Source organism: Salvia miltiorrhiza, chromosome 2, assembly GCF_028751815.1.
Source record: "Salvia miltiorrhiza cultivar Shanhuang (shh) chromosome 2, IMPLAD_Smil_shh, whole genome shotgun sequence".
Lineage (NCBI taxonomy): Eukaryota > Viridiplantae > Streptophyta > Magnoliopsida > Lamiales > Lamiaceae > Salvia > Salvia miltiorrhiza.
Genome location: NC_080388.1, coordinates 34550353 through 34569480, shown reverse-complemented (window position 1 = coordinate 34569480; position 19128 = coordinate 34550353). Strand labels below are relative to the sequence as shown.

The following is a 19128-nucleotide window of genomic DNA, read 5'->3' as shown; positions in this document are numbered from 1 at the left end:
GATTGATGGGAGAAAGTGACCACCAACACTGAATTTTGGAAATGATAAAAAAAAAAAAAAAAAAAAAAAAAAAAAAAAAAAAAAATCCAGTTTACATAAATTATGTACTTCGACAATTTTAAAACCAAATCTTATCAAGAAAAACACTTGATTGGCTACAAATCAACACGAAGAGGCCTAAAAAGATGTGTTTGAAACCTTCGAATTCATTATACTCCAACTTAATTATAAATAATAAAACTAATAAAAACAAACCAAATTCATGCACAAGTATGAGATAGGTAATAAAGTGGAAAAAACATTATCTATTTTCCAGGTGCAATGTATCACGTTAAAAATTCTTGTTTGGACTTTAAACATAATAATTACATAAGCATAAAAAAATTAAAAACAAACTCCAATGAATAATCTCAACTCTAATTTACTTAAATCTTGCAAATTGTCCCTCTACTTCTCCACATCGTCACATGCATCAAACTCTTAAACTTGTATTATTTTGTCAGTCTTCATGAGCTTCTAATCATTACCTAGCGCCCACAATAAAGAATATTTAATTACAATAAGAAAGAGATTTAAATGGGTTGTTATAGAATCATATGGTTTTAAATTAATTATAGAGCAACAACAACAAGAAAAGATGCTGAATTTGTATTTTAATGTGTAGAAGAAAGTGATAGTGTTTCAAAATACAGTTGGCAATGGCTCCAATTTGTCAGGTGACCTACAGAATTGGTTACATCAAATATCAACAGACAAGCCATGATTAGAAGGGTTAATTGATATGAATAGTATAGGTTGGGAAATGCCCAAAGTTTTAATCACTATGGACCCCTTTAATTCTACCTTTATTTGTTTTATTTTATTTGTTATGTTGTTTTTCAGCGAGACAGATATCAGAATTCATGAATGCTTTAAATAATGAAATGACAAACATAACATCCTTCATCAAAACATTAAAAAGAAAAAAACATAATATCTTTTATTTCAAAATATATTCGATTTCCTCTACGTCATTTGATAACTCCATAATATAAATATTAAACTAGCATGAATTAATTGGTAAATATATTACTAAATATAAAATCCTTGTTCTTTTGTAGTATATTAGAAATGCGGCTGGTTGCCAACGAGGCCTTACTCTAATGACAAAGTTGAGGCACTTAAAGACTCTCTTTTATGAGAGATCTTGGTTCAATCCCGCTTGCATGCGGTGATATTTTTTCAATTTAATTTAGATGGTGTTGTATTTCCGTCTATATGCAGTGTTGTATTTTTTGGTATTGAGGTCCCACAAGCAGAGTGTCTCTCGCCTGCGTGTGATGATATTTTCCCACTGTTTGAGTGGTGATGAGGTCCCGCCTATCTGCGGGTTAATTACATAATTGATTATATTCAGATATCTGTTGTAATTTCAAAAAAAAAAAATGCGATTGGTTCAAAGTTATTCGAAAATCACCTCGCATTATGAATTTTACTATTATATTAAATATTATAGTACAAGTAATGTGTGTTATTTATTTTCTAACTCGTCCGAATTATATTCTAAACTTGATATATATGTCTTTTTTATCTAAACTTTTTTTTTTGAGAGAAGGAAAATCTATAGATCAACATTTTCATAAGGAGTGCAAAATCCCCAATATTCCCAACAGACACCTAACTCTGTCCAATTAATATTTTTTAATTTCTTTACTCTTTATTTTTAAGTGAATCTCACTCTACGAATATAAATTATCAATTGAGGGATAAGAAGAATAAAATACACATAAGATCCCTAATTCTTAAAGCTTCAATTAAGGGATTATTGTCACGACCGGCCTTAACTAAGGATAGCTAATCCGGGAAATCGTGACTAGGGAAGGGATTTAAGAAGCGGGGTTAGAAAGGGCACATTTGACTCATTCATAACTTGATTATAGACATTGATATCTAGCATTAATTCTTGAAATAAAATTTAAGACATTGAAGGATTGACGCATATAATTAAAAAAAAGATACTCGATGAACCCGAGTAAGCATTAGATATTTCTTTGAAGAGTAATTCACATAGTTATAGACTTGACTAAAACATAATCAGTGTTTGCAGCGGAAGACATAACTGAGATACATGTATGCAGACATATATCTTTTCTGAGCCTAATTTCAAATTGACAAAAGCTCCACTCAGCAACACTTCATCATCCATCACAGCTCAACCTGCACATTCATAAACATATGCAGGGCTAAGTACAATAGTACTTAGTGGTAGTTGCCAAAACTAAAATATAAACTTAACATTTTATTAACAAACCACAACATCATATAAGAGACGTGAGTCTTCTTTCAAATCTTTTGCTTTCTAAACATTTCCAAATCTATAAATAGCGTGAGTGCATTCTTCATCACCGAAAGTCCTATTTAAGAAGCATCGTGTCGTGAGGAAGGCCTTCCTCAACGAGCACAGGCATCGCGCCGTGAGGGAGGCCTCCCTCAGCGGACACAGCATCGTACTGTTGAGGGAGGCCTCCCCCAACAGACGCTAGCATCGTACCGTTGAGGGAGGCCTCCCTCAACGGACGTTTGACCGGTCAACCCTCTCATTGACTCACGGTCGCGTTGCAATATATATATATATATTTCCTTGGCAAGATAGCTATTTGCTCAGGAATCGAATTCGTTAACATCATCACATAAGCATTTGATAATAAGCATAAAGCATTAAAGCGTAACTTACATAGACGTTAAATAATAAGCATAAAGCATTAAAGCGTAACAAAGCATGAACCACATAGGCGCGTAACAAAGCGTAACTTACTTAAGCGTAAATCACTTAAAAGCGTAACAAAGCATAAATAATAAATTATAAAAATTTAAGTCGTAATTTAAGCGTAAATAGCATAGCGTAAATTATTAAAGCGTGACAAGTGTAGATAATAAAGAGAAATAAAGTTTTAACTCATTTAAGCATAATAAAGCATAACTCATTTAAAAATCAAATTTTTGCATTTTAAAGCATGAGAGTTGCATAGTTCTTCAATAGCATTTTTATTTTACGCATAATAAATGCCCACCTGGTAGTCGAGACTCACGACTAAGCCTTAAACTCTTGTGCTTGACCTTTAATACGAGAAAATAAACAAGATTTTAATTCGAGGGAAATTCTCAAATAAATGCGAATGCATAAAATAACTATGCATGACTCTTATTCCGTTAATTATTATTCTGAGATAATAAACCGAGAAATTTCTAATAATAATCCAACTATAGGATTAAAGCTCGTTTTATGAAATCAGATAGTTAATCTTAATAATCTACTCATCTTGAATTAGTCTAACTTACTTATAAAAAAATAACTAATTAAATATAATTAGGATTAATAGTGGGGCCTAAATTAATAAGTCTCATTGGGCTTAACTAAATAAATTTCATTGGACTTAATCAATTAAACTGTAGGAGCCCAAATAATATAAATTCGAGACCCATTATTAATAAATAATAGGAGTCCAAATAATAAATATATATTAGCCCAATGGAAATAAAATAAGCAAGGCCCAAATGAATTAATATCCGGCCCAACAAATAAACTGAACCAGGCCCAAGAAGAATAAAAACAAGCCCAAAAGAATCGGCCCAAACCCGGCCCAACTGAGGAAGGCCCACTCCTCTTTTAAGTCTTCACTCTCGGTTCTCTCTACCGACAATTCTCTTCTCTCTCTCTATTTTTTTCATTAAAGGAGAACACTCTTTCTCTCTCTTTTATCTTTATTAAAGTATAACACTCATTCTCTTTCTTAATTATCAACACTCACCTTTTTTTTAAAGCAGAACTAACTCTCTCTCTTAATCCTCACACTATCATCGGTTCTCTCTCTCCCTCTATATTAAAGTAAAACATTCCTTCTCTCCCTCTATCTTTATTAAAGCCAAACATTTCTTCTCTCTCTTAATTCTAAAAAAAAAAACGAACGCTGCATCTCCCTCCTTCTCACAACAGCGCTCGGCTCTCTGTCTCTCAATCAAGAAAGGAATCGCTGCTCACATCTCTCTCTATCTCGCTCGATCTCCTCCGGCCGCTGCTGCTCTGCTCTGGGCCGCGACCAGCGGCGCTTGGCCTTCGGCCGCGCCGCCCCGCTCAGCCGCCTCCCTTCTGAAGCTGTTGCCGCTCCGCCTGAAGTCGACGAGTCAGCCGTCGCCGAGTCTCCCCTTTGCGGCAAAACCGGCATCAAGTCGTTGGAGTACCGGCGAGGCCGCAACCGGCCACTGGCGCTGCTCCCTTCGTCTCTGACTTCCTCTCTTTTTCCATCCTTTCCTCTCTATCTCTGATCGTGCTCTCTCCTCTCAAATTGCATGACCTCAGCCGTGCATCCTCCTCAACAGGCTCTGCCATGGCCGAGTCCGGTGAGGTTGGCGTCGGCATCAGACCTTGCCCAAAACTCTCATCTTCCGTGTTTCTTCTCTGAAATTTCAACTCCAGATTATACCCCCAATCGAACCCTAATTCTTTCATCATGGACTACCACCGCTGCTGTCCTCTTCGGTGTAGACGGGCTCGATGCCTCATCGTGCCGTTGTTGTTATAGTCAGATTCCAGCGAGGCAGCAAGGGATCGCCGCCGTCATTCCCTCGGCTCGACTGAACAGGTACATCGATATAGTCCCACTTCCTTTTCCTTCTACTCAAGTTCACTTCTCAAATTTACGTGAAGTCTTGGTTCTATATACTATATGTGCAAGGGATTAATGGTGTTGTGGGGTTGCTACTGTGTTAGCATTTAATTTCTAGAGTCCAGTGGGAATCATAAACGCATACGACATTCTACATAACATGTGTAAATCTGTATTACTGAAACGTGACTTTGCTAAGTCCATTATGCATATATATCTCAATTCTTTATTCTGACTTTCTAAAACATAAGCATACTTGTTGGTGTGAATCATGTAGCATGAACTAGAGTAAAATGAGATTAGCAATCACCTGTGTTTTTTGTGCTTGGTTGGCTGCTGTGCTAATGAATTCAGGAATGAATAAACTGAAACATAATTGTGGATTTTGCTTAACCATTGCAGGCTGAACTCAAGAAGAAAATGGAGAAGTTTAAGTTGAGCTTACCTCTTGGGGTCCAGATTGCAGCTGAAATAAACTCTCTATGATTTTTGGTGCATAAAGGAAGGAGGGGGAATCGTAGTTGGTGATTTTCAGGCTACTATGAAGCCCTCAATTTATAGGCAGATTAGGCCGCAAAACTTGAAAACTATTTACAGCAAATGTGGAAATTTTGCTGCAACTTTTGACAAAAATGAAATTGGTTGGTGGCTGCCATAATTTTTTTTTGACTAATAGTGGAATTTCATGTGAGACTTTAAAAAGTGGAGTACTCATAGGGTGCGTCTGATCCTAGTTGTATCTTAGCATGCTTCAAATATTAAATTGTGACTTTTGCAGGGAAAAGAGTATGACCTTAGCAGAGTTAAAGAAAAGGGGCTGCTATGCGTGTACTATCTATATTTTATTTCTTGATTTTGTATACTCTATTGATAGTGTAGGAGCGTAGGGAGTGTGAAAGAAAAATGATGATTGTAAGTAAATAGAATTGAGGTGACTAATAAAAATCTCTTGCCTTGATTAATTAATCAAGTATTTGTAAAACAAATATTGGGTTCTACTAAATAACGACACTTCGTTATAACTCTCTACGAATTAAATATTTAATTTAACTTGTTCTTAAATTCGGAATTATATCACGACTTCCAAGTAAATAATAGAAATAATATTTCTATCGCATATAAATTAATAACTTGACTTCGCTAAGTCAGTTATTAAACTGGATAATAAATTATTGAATGCTTCAATAATTCAATTGCGATCATATCACGCAATGGCATCAAATTCAGATTTCTGAGCTGAATTAGTTGATAACTAAACACTGGATTTACCATAACTGAAGATGCAATATAACAATTATTGCAATCACTGATCTTAATAAAAATAAATAAATAAATAAAAGAGCGGGCTACTACATACTACCTCCCTTAACAAAAATTTCGTCCCGAAATTTGCATACTCCGAGATGTTTAAGGTAACTAATTTGTCCCTTATCTTCTACACTTCTTGATCGATTTTTTTTTTTTTTTTTTTAGTATCTTTGTATAAAATATGATGTTTCCAATCACTAGATTAAAGCGGATATCAATGGTAATCCTAAGTTGTGTGATTATCACTAGATTGCACTTAGCTCACTCGAAGCTGATTATTACCATGCATGGTGTGGTAGCAAGGATATGTAAAGCATCTCTACTAAACATGATAGTGATAAGTATTCTTATAAACTTATCATACCTTCCAAGTGTCCCTGGTTAAAAGCATAAGTTGCCCCCTGTTGTGGTGACTGTTGTTCTTGAGGCTGAATTTGAAGGTGTCCGCGTATTGCTTGTAAGGGATGGGTGTGGGTGGGCTTAGTTGTTGAACCTTGTTGTCTGTTGGGACACTGTGTGGAGTAGTGACCTTTTTGGCCACAATTGTAACACCCGTTAGTTCCAGCCCGACAGATACCCCTATGCATCTTACCGCAATTGGGGCAAGGTGAAATTCCTTGCTGACCTCGGTTACCCCTAGTTGGGTCGGAGTTAGTCTGTGTCTCATGCCTTTGTTGATTAAACTGTTCGGCCTGTTCATTTTCTTGCCATACTCTCTTGTTGGCTTGACTGATATTGTCTTCAGTGTTGCCCCATTTGCGCTTCCCTTTGAGAGTATGTGAGGGTGCTGGTGGGTTATTTGGCGTCGAGGTCAGTGGTGGAGCTGACTTATCCGATGGCATTGCAGCTTCAATGTCAAGTGCCCTGTTCAAAGACTCCGTGTATGAGAGTCCTCCGTGGCTTGCTAGAGTCATCCTAATTTCATGCCTCAGACCGGCACAAAATTTTTCTGCCATCTTCTCATCTGTGTCCACTTGTTGTGGAGCAAATCTAGCCAGGTTGCAGAATTCCCTATCGTATTCAACCACAGATTTCTTTCCTTGCTTCAAATCGTAGAATTCAGCCTCTTTCTTCTTCCTATAGCTTTTCGGAATATATTTGTCATATAATCCCGCCTTAAAATCTTCCCACGTATAAATTGCCCATTGTTCAGGGGTCATAGTTTTTCGACGTGCCTCCCACCAAAAATCAGCTGATCCTGTCAGCTGGAATGAGACGCAAGAGAGGCGCTCCTCATCAGTACAACGTAGGAAGTTGAAGATGCGCTCCATTGCACGCACCCAAATTTCGGCTTCAGCCGGCTCGCTCGTCCCACCAAACGTAGGTGGGTTTTGTTTTAAAAAGAGTTCCTCGACTCTCCTAGTTGGGGGCGGAGGGTGTGGGTTATGTTCTTGATCATTTTGGGGTTCTTCTGGTATGGCATTATGGTTTCTGCGATTGTTATTATTTCTCACAGGGCGACCTCTCTTAGGTGGCATTCTGATAGCAAAGATTTGTCAATTAATACACTCAAGCATATAATACAAACCTCAAAAGAACTCTTGTAAAGGTTAACTTGTTATAACTTGTAAACAAGTCATGACTCTAATGACAACATTGATGTAGTAAACTTTAAGGGTCCTTAGCATCCCAAATCCATGAGTCATAAAAAAAATTAAGCATATAATATCATAGCATCTCAATTTGATACTTAGGCATAAGTCATGGAGATTTATAGTGGATATAAATCACGAGCTTATAAAAATTCTATACATATCACTTGTCTTACTGTCATCACTTCAGTCACCAAAAGATATAGTTGAATTTCTTCTACGTTTTCTTCTATGTTCTGTCGTAGAGGTGATCTCCTAACTTAATAGCTCTATGTTCATGGGAATTCATACCATAGTCATACTTAATCGTGCTTGCGTCGGTCATTTCACTCAATAACAATATAACTTAAGTATTGACTGATACACACTTTGATGTCGTGTCAATTCCCACTTTTCGATCATGCCAAATGCTATAAAAGATTTCAAACATCAACTCAAAACTTGGAAGAGCTTACCATTCTGCTTCGTTGAGTGTGATGCGATGAAGTGTTGAGCTTTGTCGATTGAACTCTAGACACTCTAGTGATCCAGTCTAGGCTTGACTAAAATAAATTCTTAGACTCAGAGCAAATGAACGCTCTGATACCATTCTGTCACGACCGGCCTTAACTAAGGATAGCTAATCCGGGAAATCGTGACTAGGGAAGGGATTTAAGAAGCGGGGTTAGAAAGGGCACATTTGACTCATTCATAACTTGATTATAGACATTGATATCTAGCATTAATTCTTAAAATAAAATTTAAGACATTGAAGGATTGACGCATATAATTAAAAAAAAGATACTCGATGAACCCGAGTAAGCATTAGATATTTCTTTGAAGAGTAATTCACATAGTTATAGACTTGACTAAAACATAATCAGTGTTTGCAGCGGAAGACATAACTGAGATACATGTATGCAGACATATATCTTTTCTGAGCCTAATTTCAAATTGACAAAAGCTCCACTCAGCAACACTTCATCATCCATCACAGCTCAACCTGCACATTCATAAACATATGCAGGGCTAAGTACAATAGTACTTAGTGGTAGTTGCCAAAACTAAAATATAAACTTAACATTTTATTAACAAACCACAACATCATATAAGAGACGTGAGTCTTCTTTCAAATCTTTTGCTTTCTAAACATTTCCAAATCTATAAATAGCGTGAGTGCATTCTTCATCACCGAAAGTCCTATTTAAGAAGCATCGTGTCGTGAGGAAGGCCTTCCTCAACGAGCACAGGCATCGCGCCGTGAGGGAGGCCTCCCTCAGCGGACACAGCATCGTACTGTTGAGGGAGGCCTCCCCCAACAGACGCTAGCATCGTACCGTTGAGGGAGGCCTCCCTCAACGGACGTTTGACCGGTCAACCCTCTCATTGACTCACGGTCGCGTTGCAATATATATATATATATATTTCCTTGGCAAGATAGCTATTTGCTCAGGAATCGAATTCGTTAACATCATCACATAAGCATTTGATAATAAGCATAAAGCATTAAAGCGTAACTTACATAGACGTTAAATAATAAGCATAAAGCATTAAAGCGTAACAAAGCATGAACCACATAGGCGCGTAACAAAGCGTAACTTACTTAAGCGTAAATCACTTAAAAGCGTAACAAAGCATAAATAATAAATTATAAAAATTTAAGTCGTAATTTAAGCGTAAATAGCATAGCGTAAATTATTAAAGCGTGACAAGTGTAGATAATAAAGAGAAATAAAGTTTTAACTCATTTAAGCATAATAAAGCATAACTCATTTAAAAATCAAATTTTTGCATTTTAAAGCATGAGAGTTGCATAGTTCTTCAATAGCATTTTTATTTTACGCATAATAAATGCCCACCTGGTAGTCGAGACTCACGACTAAGCCTTAAACTCTTGTGCTTGACCTTTAATACGAGAAAATAAACAAGATTTTAATTCGAGGGAAATTCTCAAATAAATGCGAATGCATAAAATAACTATGCATGACTCTTATTCCGTTAATTATTATTCTGAGATAATAAACCGAGAAATTTCTAATAATAATCCAACTATAGGATTAAAGCTCGTTTTATGAAATCAGATAGTTAATCTTAATAATCTACTCATCTTGAATTAGTCTAACTTACTTATAAAAAAATAACTAATTAAATATAATTAGGATTAATAGTGGGGCCTAAATTAATAAGTCTCATTGGGCTTAACTAAATAAATTTCATTGGACTTAATCAATTAAATTGTAGGAGCCCAAATAATATAAATTCGAGACCCATTATTAATAAATAATAGGAGTCCAAATAATAAATATATATTAGCCCAATGGAAATAAAATAAGCAAGGCCCAAATGAATTAATATCCGGCCCAACAAATAAACTGAACCAGGCCCAAGAAGAATAAAAACAAGCCCAAAAGAATCGGCCCAAACCCGGCCCAACTGAGGAAGGCCCACTCCTCTTTTAAGTCTTCACTCTCGGTTCTCTCTACCGACAATTCTCTTCTCTCTCTCTATTTTTTTCATTAAAGGAGAACACTCTTTCTCTCTCTTTTATCTTTATTAAAGTATAACACTCATTCTCTTTCTTAATTATCAACACTCACCTTTTTTTTAAAGCAGAACTAACTCTCTCTCTTAATCCTCACACTATCATCGGTTCTCTCTCTCCCTCTATATTGAAGTAAAACATTCCTTCTCTCCCTCTATCTTTATTAAAGCCAAACATTTCTTCTCTCTCTTAATTCTAAAAAAAAAAACGAACGCTGCATCTCCCTCCTTCTCACAACAGCGCTCGGCTCTCTGTCTCTCAATCAAGAAAGGAATCGCTGCTCACATCTCTCTCTATCTCGCTCGATCTCCTCCGGCCGCTGCTGCTCTGCTCTGGGCCGCGACCAGCGGCGCTTGGCCTTCGGCCGCGCCGCCCCGCTCAGCCGCCTCCCTTCTGAAGCTGTTGCCGCTCCGCCTGAAGTCGACGAGTCAGCCGTCGCCGAGTCTCCCCTTTGCGGCAAAACCGGCATCAAGTCGTTGGAGTACCGGCGAGGCCGCAACCGGCCACTGGCGCTGCTCCCTTCGTCTCTGACTTCCTCTCTTTTTCCATCCTTTCCTCTCTATCTCTGATCGTGCTCTCTCCTCTCAAATTGCATGACCTCAGCCGTGCATCCTCCTCAACAGGCTCTGCCATGGCCGAGTCCGGTGAGGTTGGCGTCGGCATCAGACCTTGCCCAAAACTCTCATCTTCCGTGTTTCTTCTCTGAAATTTCAACTCCAGATTATACCCCCAATCGAACCCTAATTCTTTCATCATGGACTACCACCGCTGCTGTCCTCTTCGGTGTAGACGGGCTCGATGCCTCATCGCGCCGTTGTTGTTATAGTCAGATTCCAGCGAGGCAGCAAGGGATCGCCGCCGTCATTCCCTCGGCTCGACTGAACAGGTACATCGATATAGTCCCACTTCCTTTTCCTTCTACTCAAGTTCACTTCTCAAATTTACGTGAAGTCTTGGTTCTATATACTATATGTGCAAGGGATTAATGGCGTTGTGGGGTTGCTACTGTGTTAGCATTTAATTTCTAGAGTCCAGTGGGAATCATAAACGCATACGACATTCTACATAACATGTGTAAATCTGTATTACTGAAACGTGACTTTGCTAAGTCCATTATGCATATATATCTCAATTCTTTATTCTGACTTTCTAAAACATAAGCATACTTGTTGGTGTGAATCATGTAGCATGAACTAGAGTAAAATGAGATTAGCAATCACCTGTGTTTTTTTGTGCTTGGTTGGCTGCTGTGCTAATGAATTCAGGAATGAATAAACTGAAACATAATTGTGGATTTTGCTTAACCATTGCAGGCTGAACTCAAGAAGAAAATGGAGAAGTTTAAGTTGAGCTTACCTCTTGGGGTCCAGATTGCAGCTGAAATAAACTCTCTATGATTTTTGGTGCATAAAGGAAGGAGGGGGAATCGTAGTTGGTGATTTTCAGGCTACTATGAAGCCCTCAATTTATAGGCAGATTAGGCCGCAAAACTTGAAAACTATTTACAGCAAATGTGGAAATTTTGCTGCAACTTTTGACAAAAATGAAATTGGTTGGTGGCTGCCATAATTTTTTTTTGACTAATAGTGGAATTTCATGTGAGACTTTGAAAAGTGGAGTACTCATAGGGTGCGTCTGATCCTAGTTGTATCTTAGCATGCTTCAAATATTAAATTGTGACTTTTGCAGGGAAAAGAGTATGACCTTAGCAGAGTTAAAGAAAAGGGGCTGCTATGCGTGTACTATCTATATTTTATTTCTTGATTTTGTATACTCTATTGATAGTGTAGGAGCGTAGGGAGTGTGAAAGAAAAATGATGATTGTAAGTAAATAGAATTGAGGTGACTAATAAAAATCTCTTGCCTTGATTAATTAATCAAGTATTTGTAAAACAAATATTGGGTTCTACTAAATAACGACACTTCGTTATAACTCTCTACGAATTAAATATCTAATTTAACTTGTTCTTAAATTCGGAATTATATCACGACTTCCAAGTAAATAATAGAAATAATATTTCTATCGCATATAAATTAATAACTTGACTTCGCTAAGTCAGTTATTAAACTGGATAATAAATTATTGAATGCTTCAATAATTCAATTGCGATCATATCACGCAATGGCATCAAATTCAGATTTCTGAGCTGAATTAGTTGATAACTAAACACTGGATTTACCATAACTGAAGATGCAATATAACAATTATTGCAATCACTGATCTTAATAAAAATAAATAAATAAATAAAAGAGCGGGCTACTACAATTATATTCTTACTGGTAGCCATTATATAAGCAAAACATTTTATAACTCGGGATTGAATCTACGAAAGAACACACATGAATCTTAAAAATATCAATTGCTCAAATTTATTTGTTTATACGTACCTAATAGTTCACAAAGCTTCCACATCAAGTAGGCCGACAAAGACCACAAAAACAATTGTTGGAATGAGAGTATAGGTGGATAAAAACAGGAAAAACCACCATCAATGTAAGTCCGTTCATGTACACTTTAACATTATTTCGTTAATTTATTTCTACGTGCAATTGATTAGCTTGGATGCTAATAATTTGAGTAGTTAATATTTTCAAGATTAATGTGTTTATTTCGTAGATTCAATCATGGGTTATAAAATATTTTACTTATATAACCCTCAATTGAAACTTTAAGAACTACATATCTTATACGTATTTTGCTCTTCTTATTCCTCAATTGGCAGTTTATATCCGTAGAGTGGAACCCACTTTATAAAATAATAGACGGAGTTAGGTGTCCGCTAGAACTAAGAGGAATTTTACACTCTTTATGAAATATTGAAGGGCTGAAAGTTCAAAATCAAAAAATAAAGAGATAAATATATTAAAAAATTATATGATAGAAGACTATTTGCTACTTCTCCGTTTTCATATATACCTACGTACCCCAGCAAAATCATAAGGTAATATAACGAGTTTGATGAATAAATAATAAATCCATTATCCATTATAATTAAGAAAGGATTAATTGCGATTTGGAGGTTAATTATGTTGTGATTACAGTACAACTTAGTAATCGTTTGAATTATAGCCCCGGTTTTAACTATTTTGCAATTACGAACACCTCCAAAAAAAATCCGGTGAACTCCATCACGTCGTCCAACTAAATTTGAAATTCCGACATGTACACTACATAAGACAACATTGTTTTATTAAAACATTTGAAGAGTTCATCGTGACACTGTATTTAAATTTCTTTAATTAATTATTAATTTATCAAAAAAATTAATAAATAAATAAATTTTTTTGACGAGAACTCTCAATCTTCTCCACCAACGCGGTCAATTTAATTGTGGTTGCACATATAGAATGTATATAACATAGAAATATTCAATGACATGTTAAACAAATTTTACAGGTCAAATTTGGGGTTATATTAACTATTAAATCGTTGAAACAATTACCAAGTCATAGTCAAATCATTAATTAAGACTATCAATTAATATACGATAAAGTGTAATATATTTGATTATAATATTTTTTGATAATTCAACCAATTAATTTTATGACAGGAGGGTGAAATATGATAGTTTAATCTATTAATAAATGATATAATTAAAATTTGTAATACATCTTCCATCTAAAATGTGACATACAAAATAAAAGATTTGTACAATACATCATGAGCCATTGTTTTAAAAAAATTATGCCTTTATTTTGAATCAAACCCTAACAAACAAACCGTAACTATATTAATCACACCATTGTTTTTCATGGTAAGAGAAACTGTGAAATTTGAACCCTAAGCCTTCCCATGTAGACCGCTCCCTTTATTTATATAAAAAGTTTTGACTACTTTGATGTCTCGAATGAATAATCACATTATCTTTCGCTAAATATACAAATATGCACAGTAATTATCAACCTGATTTACTCCATACTTGTAGTATATAATAAGTTTCGTCCAATGAATTAATTAAATCACATTTCGTAATATTCTTTGTCCATACCAAACTTAGGAATGAAACAGTGAGGCCCTTATAAAAATGGAGTTCATCTTTTTAAATCAAATATTTATGGATGAGTAGTAATTAAGTGCAGTGATTGTGACACTCACATGCAACAATTAATAAAATGAATAAATTTGCTTGTTATAAGAACTAGAGACAGAGCATATAATAGCATCAGCAGCAGAAAGGATGGAAAATGACAAGCTGTCTCATGAGTAGTTTCTGTTATTACAAAATCTTCATTTTGTTTCTAAGCAAATTCGAAACAAAACAAAAAAATATAAAACTTTCTCAATGTTTTAAAAATTAAATCAGAATCTCCTACCAAACTTATGCTTCAATTCAGTAACATATTATTTATTAACAGCATTCTTGCAATTAAGAAAATAAAATTCAGTTTTTTTAAACAATCCCAGGTTGTTGAATGCTTTTATCGAATTATAAATTTTGCAAATTTATGAATTATGTCACTCATTCAATGAACGGAATTATTATTTTGGGACGTCTTTTGGTTTTTCTAAAGAGGAATGAGTTCGACAGATGCTTCTACGGAATATTGAAACCTCTAGAAGGATAAAGACAATTTATTTTTAAATAGATTAAATATTAATAGTATTAGGTAAATATAATATAAAATGCATGAAGTAGTTGTGATTTTATCCTTTTTATTGCACTGAGGTAATATAATTAAATGAAATGGAAAAATATATATATGCTCAACCTATAAAAGGAGAGAAAAACTTAAGACATTTAAAATTTAATGATTAATGACGATTAATTTAAGGGGCTAATGGACAGTTAATTTGATTTCATATATCGATTTTAATTTTTTTTCATAGATTATAACAATAATTTTTTCTTAATTTTTAAAATATTATTAAAATTAACTATAAATTAATTTTAAATTGAGGATTGGAGATGTGATTAAATAATTCACCCAACTTTAAAGTGATAAATAATAATGACTCAATTTGGTGATTAATTAGACGCGGACCGAATTATCAATTACGGATTTAATTATATAAATTAAATATTTAATTAAAATAAATTAATTTATCAATCATACTTTATCACTCAAATCAAGCGTCTCCTAAATATATGAATATAAATATGTGATAGTATTAAAATAGAGGACCTGAATTGCAAGAATGAACCGTGTCACTTGTTATACAATTATGATTTAAAAAACTAAAACATTGTTTTCTTCTTATGTCGAGATAATGTGAGTTGGGTTCATAAAAATGTTGAGGAGCCCAATAGTACTTTGTTTTCTGGGCCCTTATTGATCTGGATCCTTAAATACATGGTCCAATAATAATCTGCAAGAAGAAAACTTGTAATGTCATTTTATCTTGAGATCCTATTACACAACATGCTAGTACCTATGTTGCACAGGTGCAAGTATGGATGGCAGTGGATCCTGGACCCGGTCCAGATCTGTGGATCCAGATCCGATTTTACGGATCTGGATCTCAATTTCTTGGACCCGCGGATTTGGATCCGGATCTGGATCTTAATTTTTCAAACGGATCTGGATCTGGATCTGGATCTGGAAATTTGAGATTCGGATCCGACCCAGATCCGACCCGTGGATCCGTTTTATTAATAATATATATTATTTTATTAATAATATTAGATATATTTAAAATTAAAAACATTAAAAACAAAATAGTCAAACTCAAACCCTAACTCTACTCTCGGTTCCTCACCTCACTTCCTCTCCCTCACTCTCACTCACGACTCACCTGCCGCCTCAACCCTCCCTCATTTCCAGCTCGCCGCTTCCTCACCCGCCGGCCGCCGCCGTCTCTCCCACACGCCCGCCGCACGCCGCCCTCTCCAGATCTCCCGCACGCCCTGCCCCTCTGAAGTTCTCCCGCTCGCCGCCCCTCTCGCCTCACGCCCCGCCTGCCGCCTCACTCCCATCTCCGGCCGTCTCCCTCTCCAGTTCGCCCTTCGCTGCCGCCTCACTCACCCGACCACCCACTCCAGTTCTCACTTTTTGCTGTAATGAAGCTTTTTGAGTACATGGCTGTAATTTATGGTAGCTATCGTACGTGCTCTTGTTGTATCACTATGCTTTTCTTTGCAAAGGAACTGAATTTTCTCTTCTTCTTTTTCCCCCCGATAATTTCAGGGGACTATAAGTATATAAGGTTGGTGTTATTCTTGTTAAGTGACTCTGTTTTCTTTACTCTCCCTGTTTTAGTTATACATATGGTTAACAACTCCTTTCTAGATCTTTTTTCAATAAAAGTCCTCACAAGAAAAGATGTTGTAATGAAGCTTTTTGCTTGTATTGTTTGAATACTAGATTCTTGTGAAATAGTGAGAAATTCGAATTCTATGAAATAGTGAGAAATAGTGATTCTGATTTTATTATAGATTTTGGATTTTATTTATGAAATTGTGAGAAATTCTGAGAAATTTGATTCACTTTTATTGCATGAATGTATTTTGTGCAATATTTTTCATAATGGAATTTAGATGTTGTTGATTTTGTGAATTATTTTTTGAATTTAATTTAAAACAGTAGATCAATGGATCTGGACCCGTAGACCCGCGGATCTAACGGATCTGGATCTGGATCCAAAATTTTCAGATCCACGGATCTGGATCCGGATCTGGATCTGGAATATGAAAACGGATCTGGATCTGGTATTGGCCAGACCCGGTCCAGATCCGGCCCGTTGCCATCCCTAGGTGCAAGGGAGCGTAGATTTTCAAAAGTTATAATGTGCAATTCGTGAAAAATACGTCTCTTATATTTATATAATATTTTACTATATATGACCGATCAAATTGAAAAAAGAAAAGAACATTCATAAATTAAATGTTGCATTGCAAACGAGGAGACAACGACAATCTATCTCGTATAGAATCTTCATTGTTGAGGGATCGAAGAGACACAAATAATTGTAGGACAATAAATTGAAGAAATTGCAAAAAAATCCAAAAATAATGAAGTTCTTCAAAACAACCATCAATGCACCATAAACACACCCAATTCTGCAGCGAATCAAATTTTCTTTTTCTTTTTCTTTTTTTTAATTTTTTGGGGGATTTGTCTCGTGGCGAATCTCGTACGAATTTCACGCGAATCGTACCCACACTTACCGTCTGTACATATCCGATACTATAAAGTGCTATTTTATGGAGAATCCGTAATCATAGGCTAATACTCAGTGATGAATACATTTAATGAGCTCATTGACATGTATAAACAACATGATTTAAAAAAGTCAGAAGCGTTGTCATCAACATTAATACAAACCACTACCTATGATAATGAACTATTTAGATATTGATATTTCACACACACAATAAATTATTTTTATTTTGGCTATTCATGATTCAAATTGACTTGGATAGAAATTTCTGTGATAATATAGTTTACCAGGAAAGTTTACATTGGAGATTGTTTAAATGAAAAACGCCAATTAAAAATTTAGATATTGGATTCAATCTTATTTGTGTGCAGTGTAATTATTTTATTTTTGTGTGGATAATGATAGGGCTGTAAACGAGTCAAGCTACTCGTAAGCTATTCGATGTTCGACTCCATAAAAATTTGATCGATAATTTAATGAGCAATTCGTTTAGCTAAACAAGTCAAGCTTGAGTATGACGATACTCGGCCCGTTAGCTCGTGAGTAAGCTCGTTAAGTGATTTATCTTAAAAACATAAGATTATTAATTAAATGTCTTATATTTTATACTATAATTAGTAATATTTAGATTAAGTGTCTAATTAACATTATTTATTTACAAGAAAATAGTAAATATATTACATTGTTGTGAATAAAATAACTTATAAAAATAACTTATATATTAGGAAAATAACTAAAATTTTATATAAAAATTTAAATTTAAAAAGCTCGACTAGGCTCGGCACTATATTCGACTCGGTTATAGCTCGATCGACAATTAAACGAGCAACTCGATTAGCTAAACGAGTCAATCTTGAGCAAGACACTATTCGGCTCGACTCGGCTCGATTACACCCCTAGGTAATGGTCTCGTCTGCATGTAATTATTTTTTTTTATTTTTGTGTGGTGTAGAGGTCTAGTCCCGCCTACGTGCGGTTATTTTTCCACCTTTGTGTGGTGTAGAAGTCTCGTTTGCGTGTGGATAGTTTATTTGATTATATAATAGATACTTTTTGTAATTAAAAAAAAACCTTAGCTAATCAGCATTAATTATCCAAAGATTTGATTAAGTGATTGATATTATTTCTTTTTATTAAAAAAAATTACATAATTAAATACCTTAAACATGGAAATGGACAAATGGTAAAACTCATCGATACTTAGACAAGGCCAAATCATTTCGCAGGGCAACTATGTGTAACATTAGCATAAGGTCTTGTTTCTCAAATACAGTAATAATGGAGATATTCAGGGTAATTTAGTCCAATGAACATAAAATACGTATATTTATAAAAATAAATATTCTTTAGAGGTAAATATTAAAATTGCCATTATAACTTAAACAAAATTTAATTGTGACCATAAAAATAATAATGTACCCCTTCTATCACTGAAATATTTTACTTTATTTCTTTTTTTATCCGTTCACAAAACATCTTCGTAATCTATTTTTGAAAACAATTTCACTAACTGTTACCCTTATAATTTGCACATATTTATACACATTGTCACTAATTGACTCACGTTTTTTCATTTTAATTGGTCCATTGGTCAATATCATCAATCTTTCAAAAAATTTGTGAAACATTTTCTCAACTCACACAACTAACTTTTATTAAAATTTGGGACGAATGGAGTACTTTCTACTAAAATACCTTTTTATTATTTCAGTTTAAAATTTACTAATAATTTAAAGATATGAACATTTATTTTTAAATTAAAATATTAAAATTTGAAAAAAAAGGATTATTATCATGTATATACACAAAAAAAATCACTTTATGAAATTTAATACTCCCTCCGTCCACGAAATGAGTATCCATATTTTCTTTCTCGTCCGTTCACGAAATGAGTACTCATTTTCTTTTTTGGCAAGTGTACCCCATACAACCCTTTAATTAATACTCTAAAAAAGTGGGACCCTT

At 34.9% G+C, this 19128-nt stretch overlaps 2 protein-coding genes across 3 annotated transcripts in view; one reads left to right on the top strand and one right to left on the bottom strand.

Moving 5' to 3' along the window:
- LOC131012154 (endoplasmic reticulum oxidoreductin-1-like) overlaps nucleotides 1–19128 on the top strand; it is a 606214-nt gene that overhangs the window by 569705 nt on the left and 17381 nt on the right. The window lies entirely within an intron of this gene.
- LOC131012159 (uncharacterized) lies at nucleotides 1988–7555 on the bottom strand. Of its 2 annotated transcripts, XR_009097216.1 has the most exons (4): nucleotides 5089–5329; nucleotides 4954–5008; nucleotides 3051–3096; nucleotides 1988–2196 (listed from the first exon to the last, which is right to left on the bottom strand). XR_009097216.1 is itself a non-coding variant. In XM_057940077.1 (2 exons), exons 1-2 carry the CDS (start codon nucleotides 7427–7429, stop codon nucleotides 2192–2194), a joined length of 1119 nt encoding a protein of 372 aa, XP_057796060.1. In that variant the 5' UTR covers nucleotides 7430–7555; the 3' UTR covers nucleotides 1988–2191. The 2 variants fall into 2 exon arrangements, 1 of the variants encoding a protein (XP_057796060.1); XM_057940077.1 differs by lacking the exons at nucleotides 3051–3096; nucleotides 4954–5008; nucleotides 5089–5329 and adding an exon at nucleotides 6316–7555.

Bases quoted from the DNA above. Each gene is read 5' to 3' on its own strand.
- LOC131012159 (XM_057940077.1), bottom strand. From the start codon at position 7,429: ATGCCACCTAAGAGAGGTCGCCCTGTGAGAAATAATAACAATCGCAGA.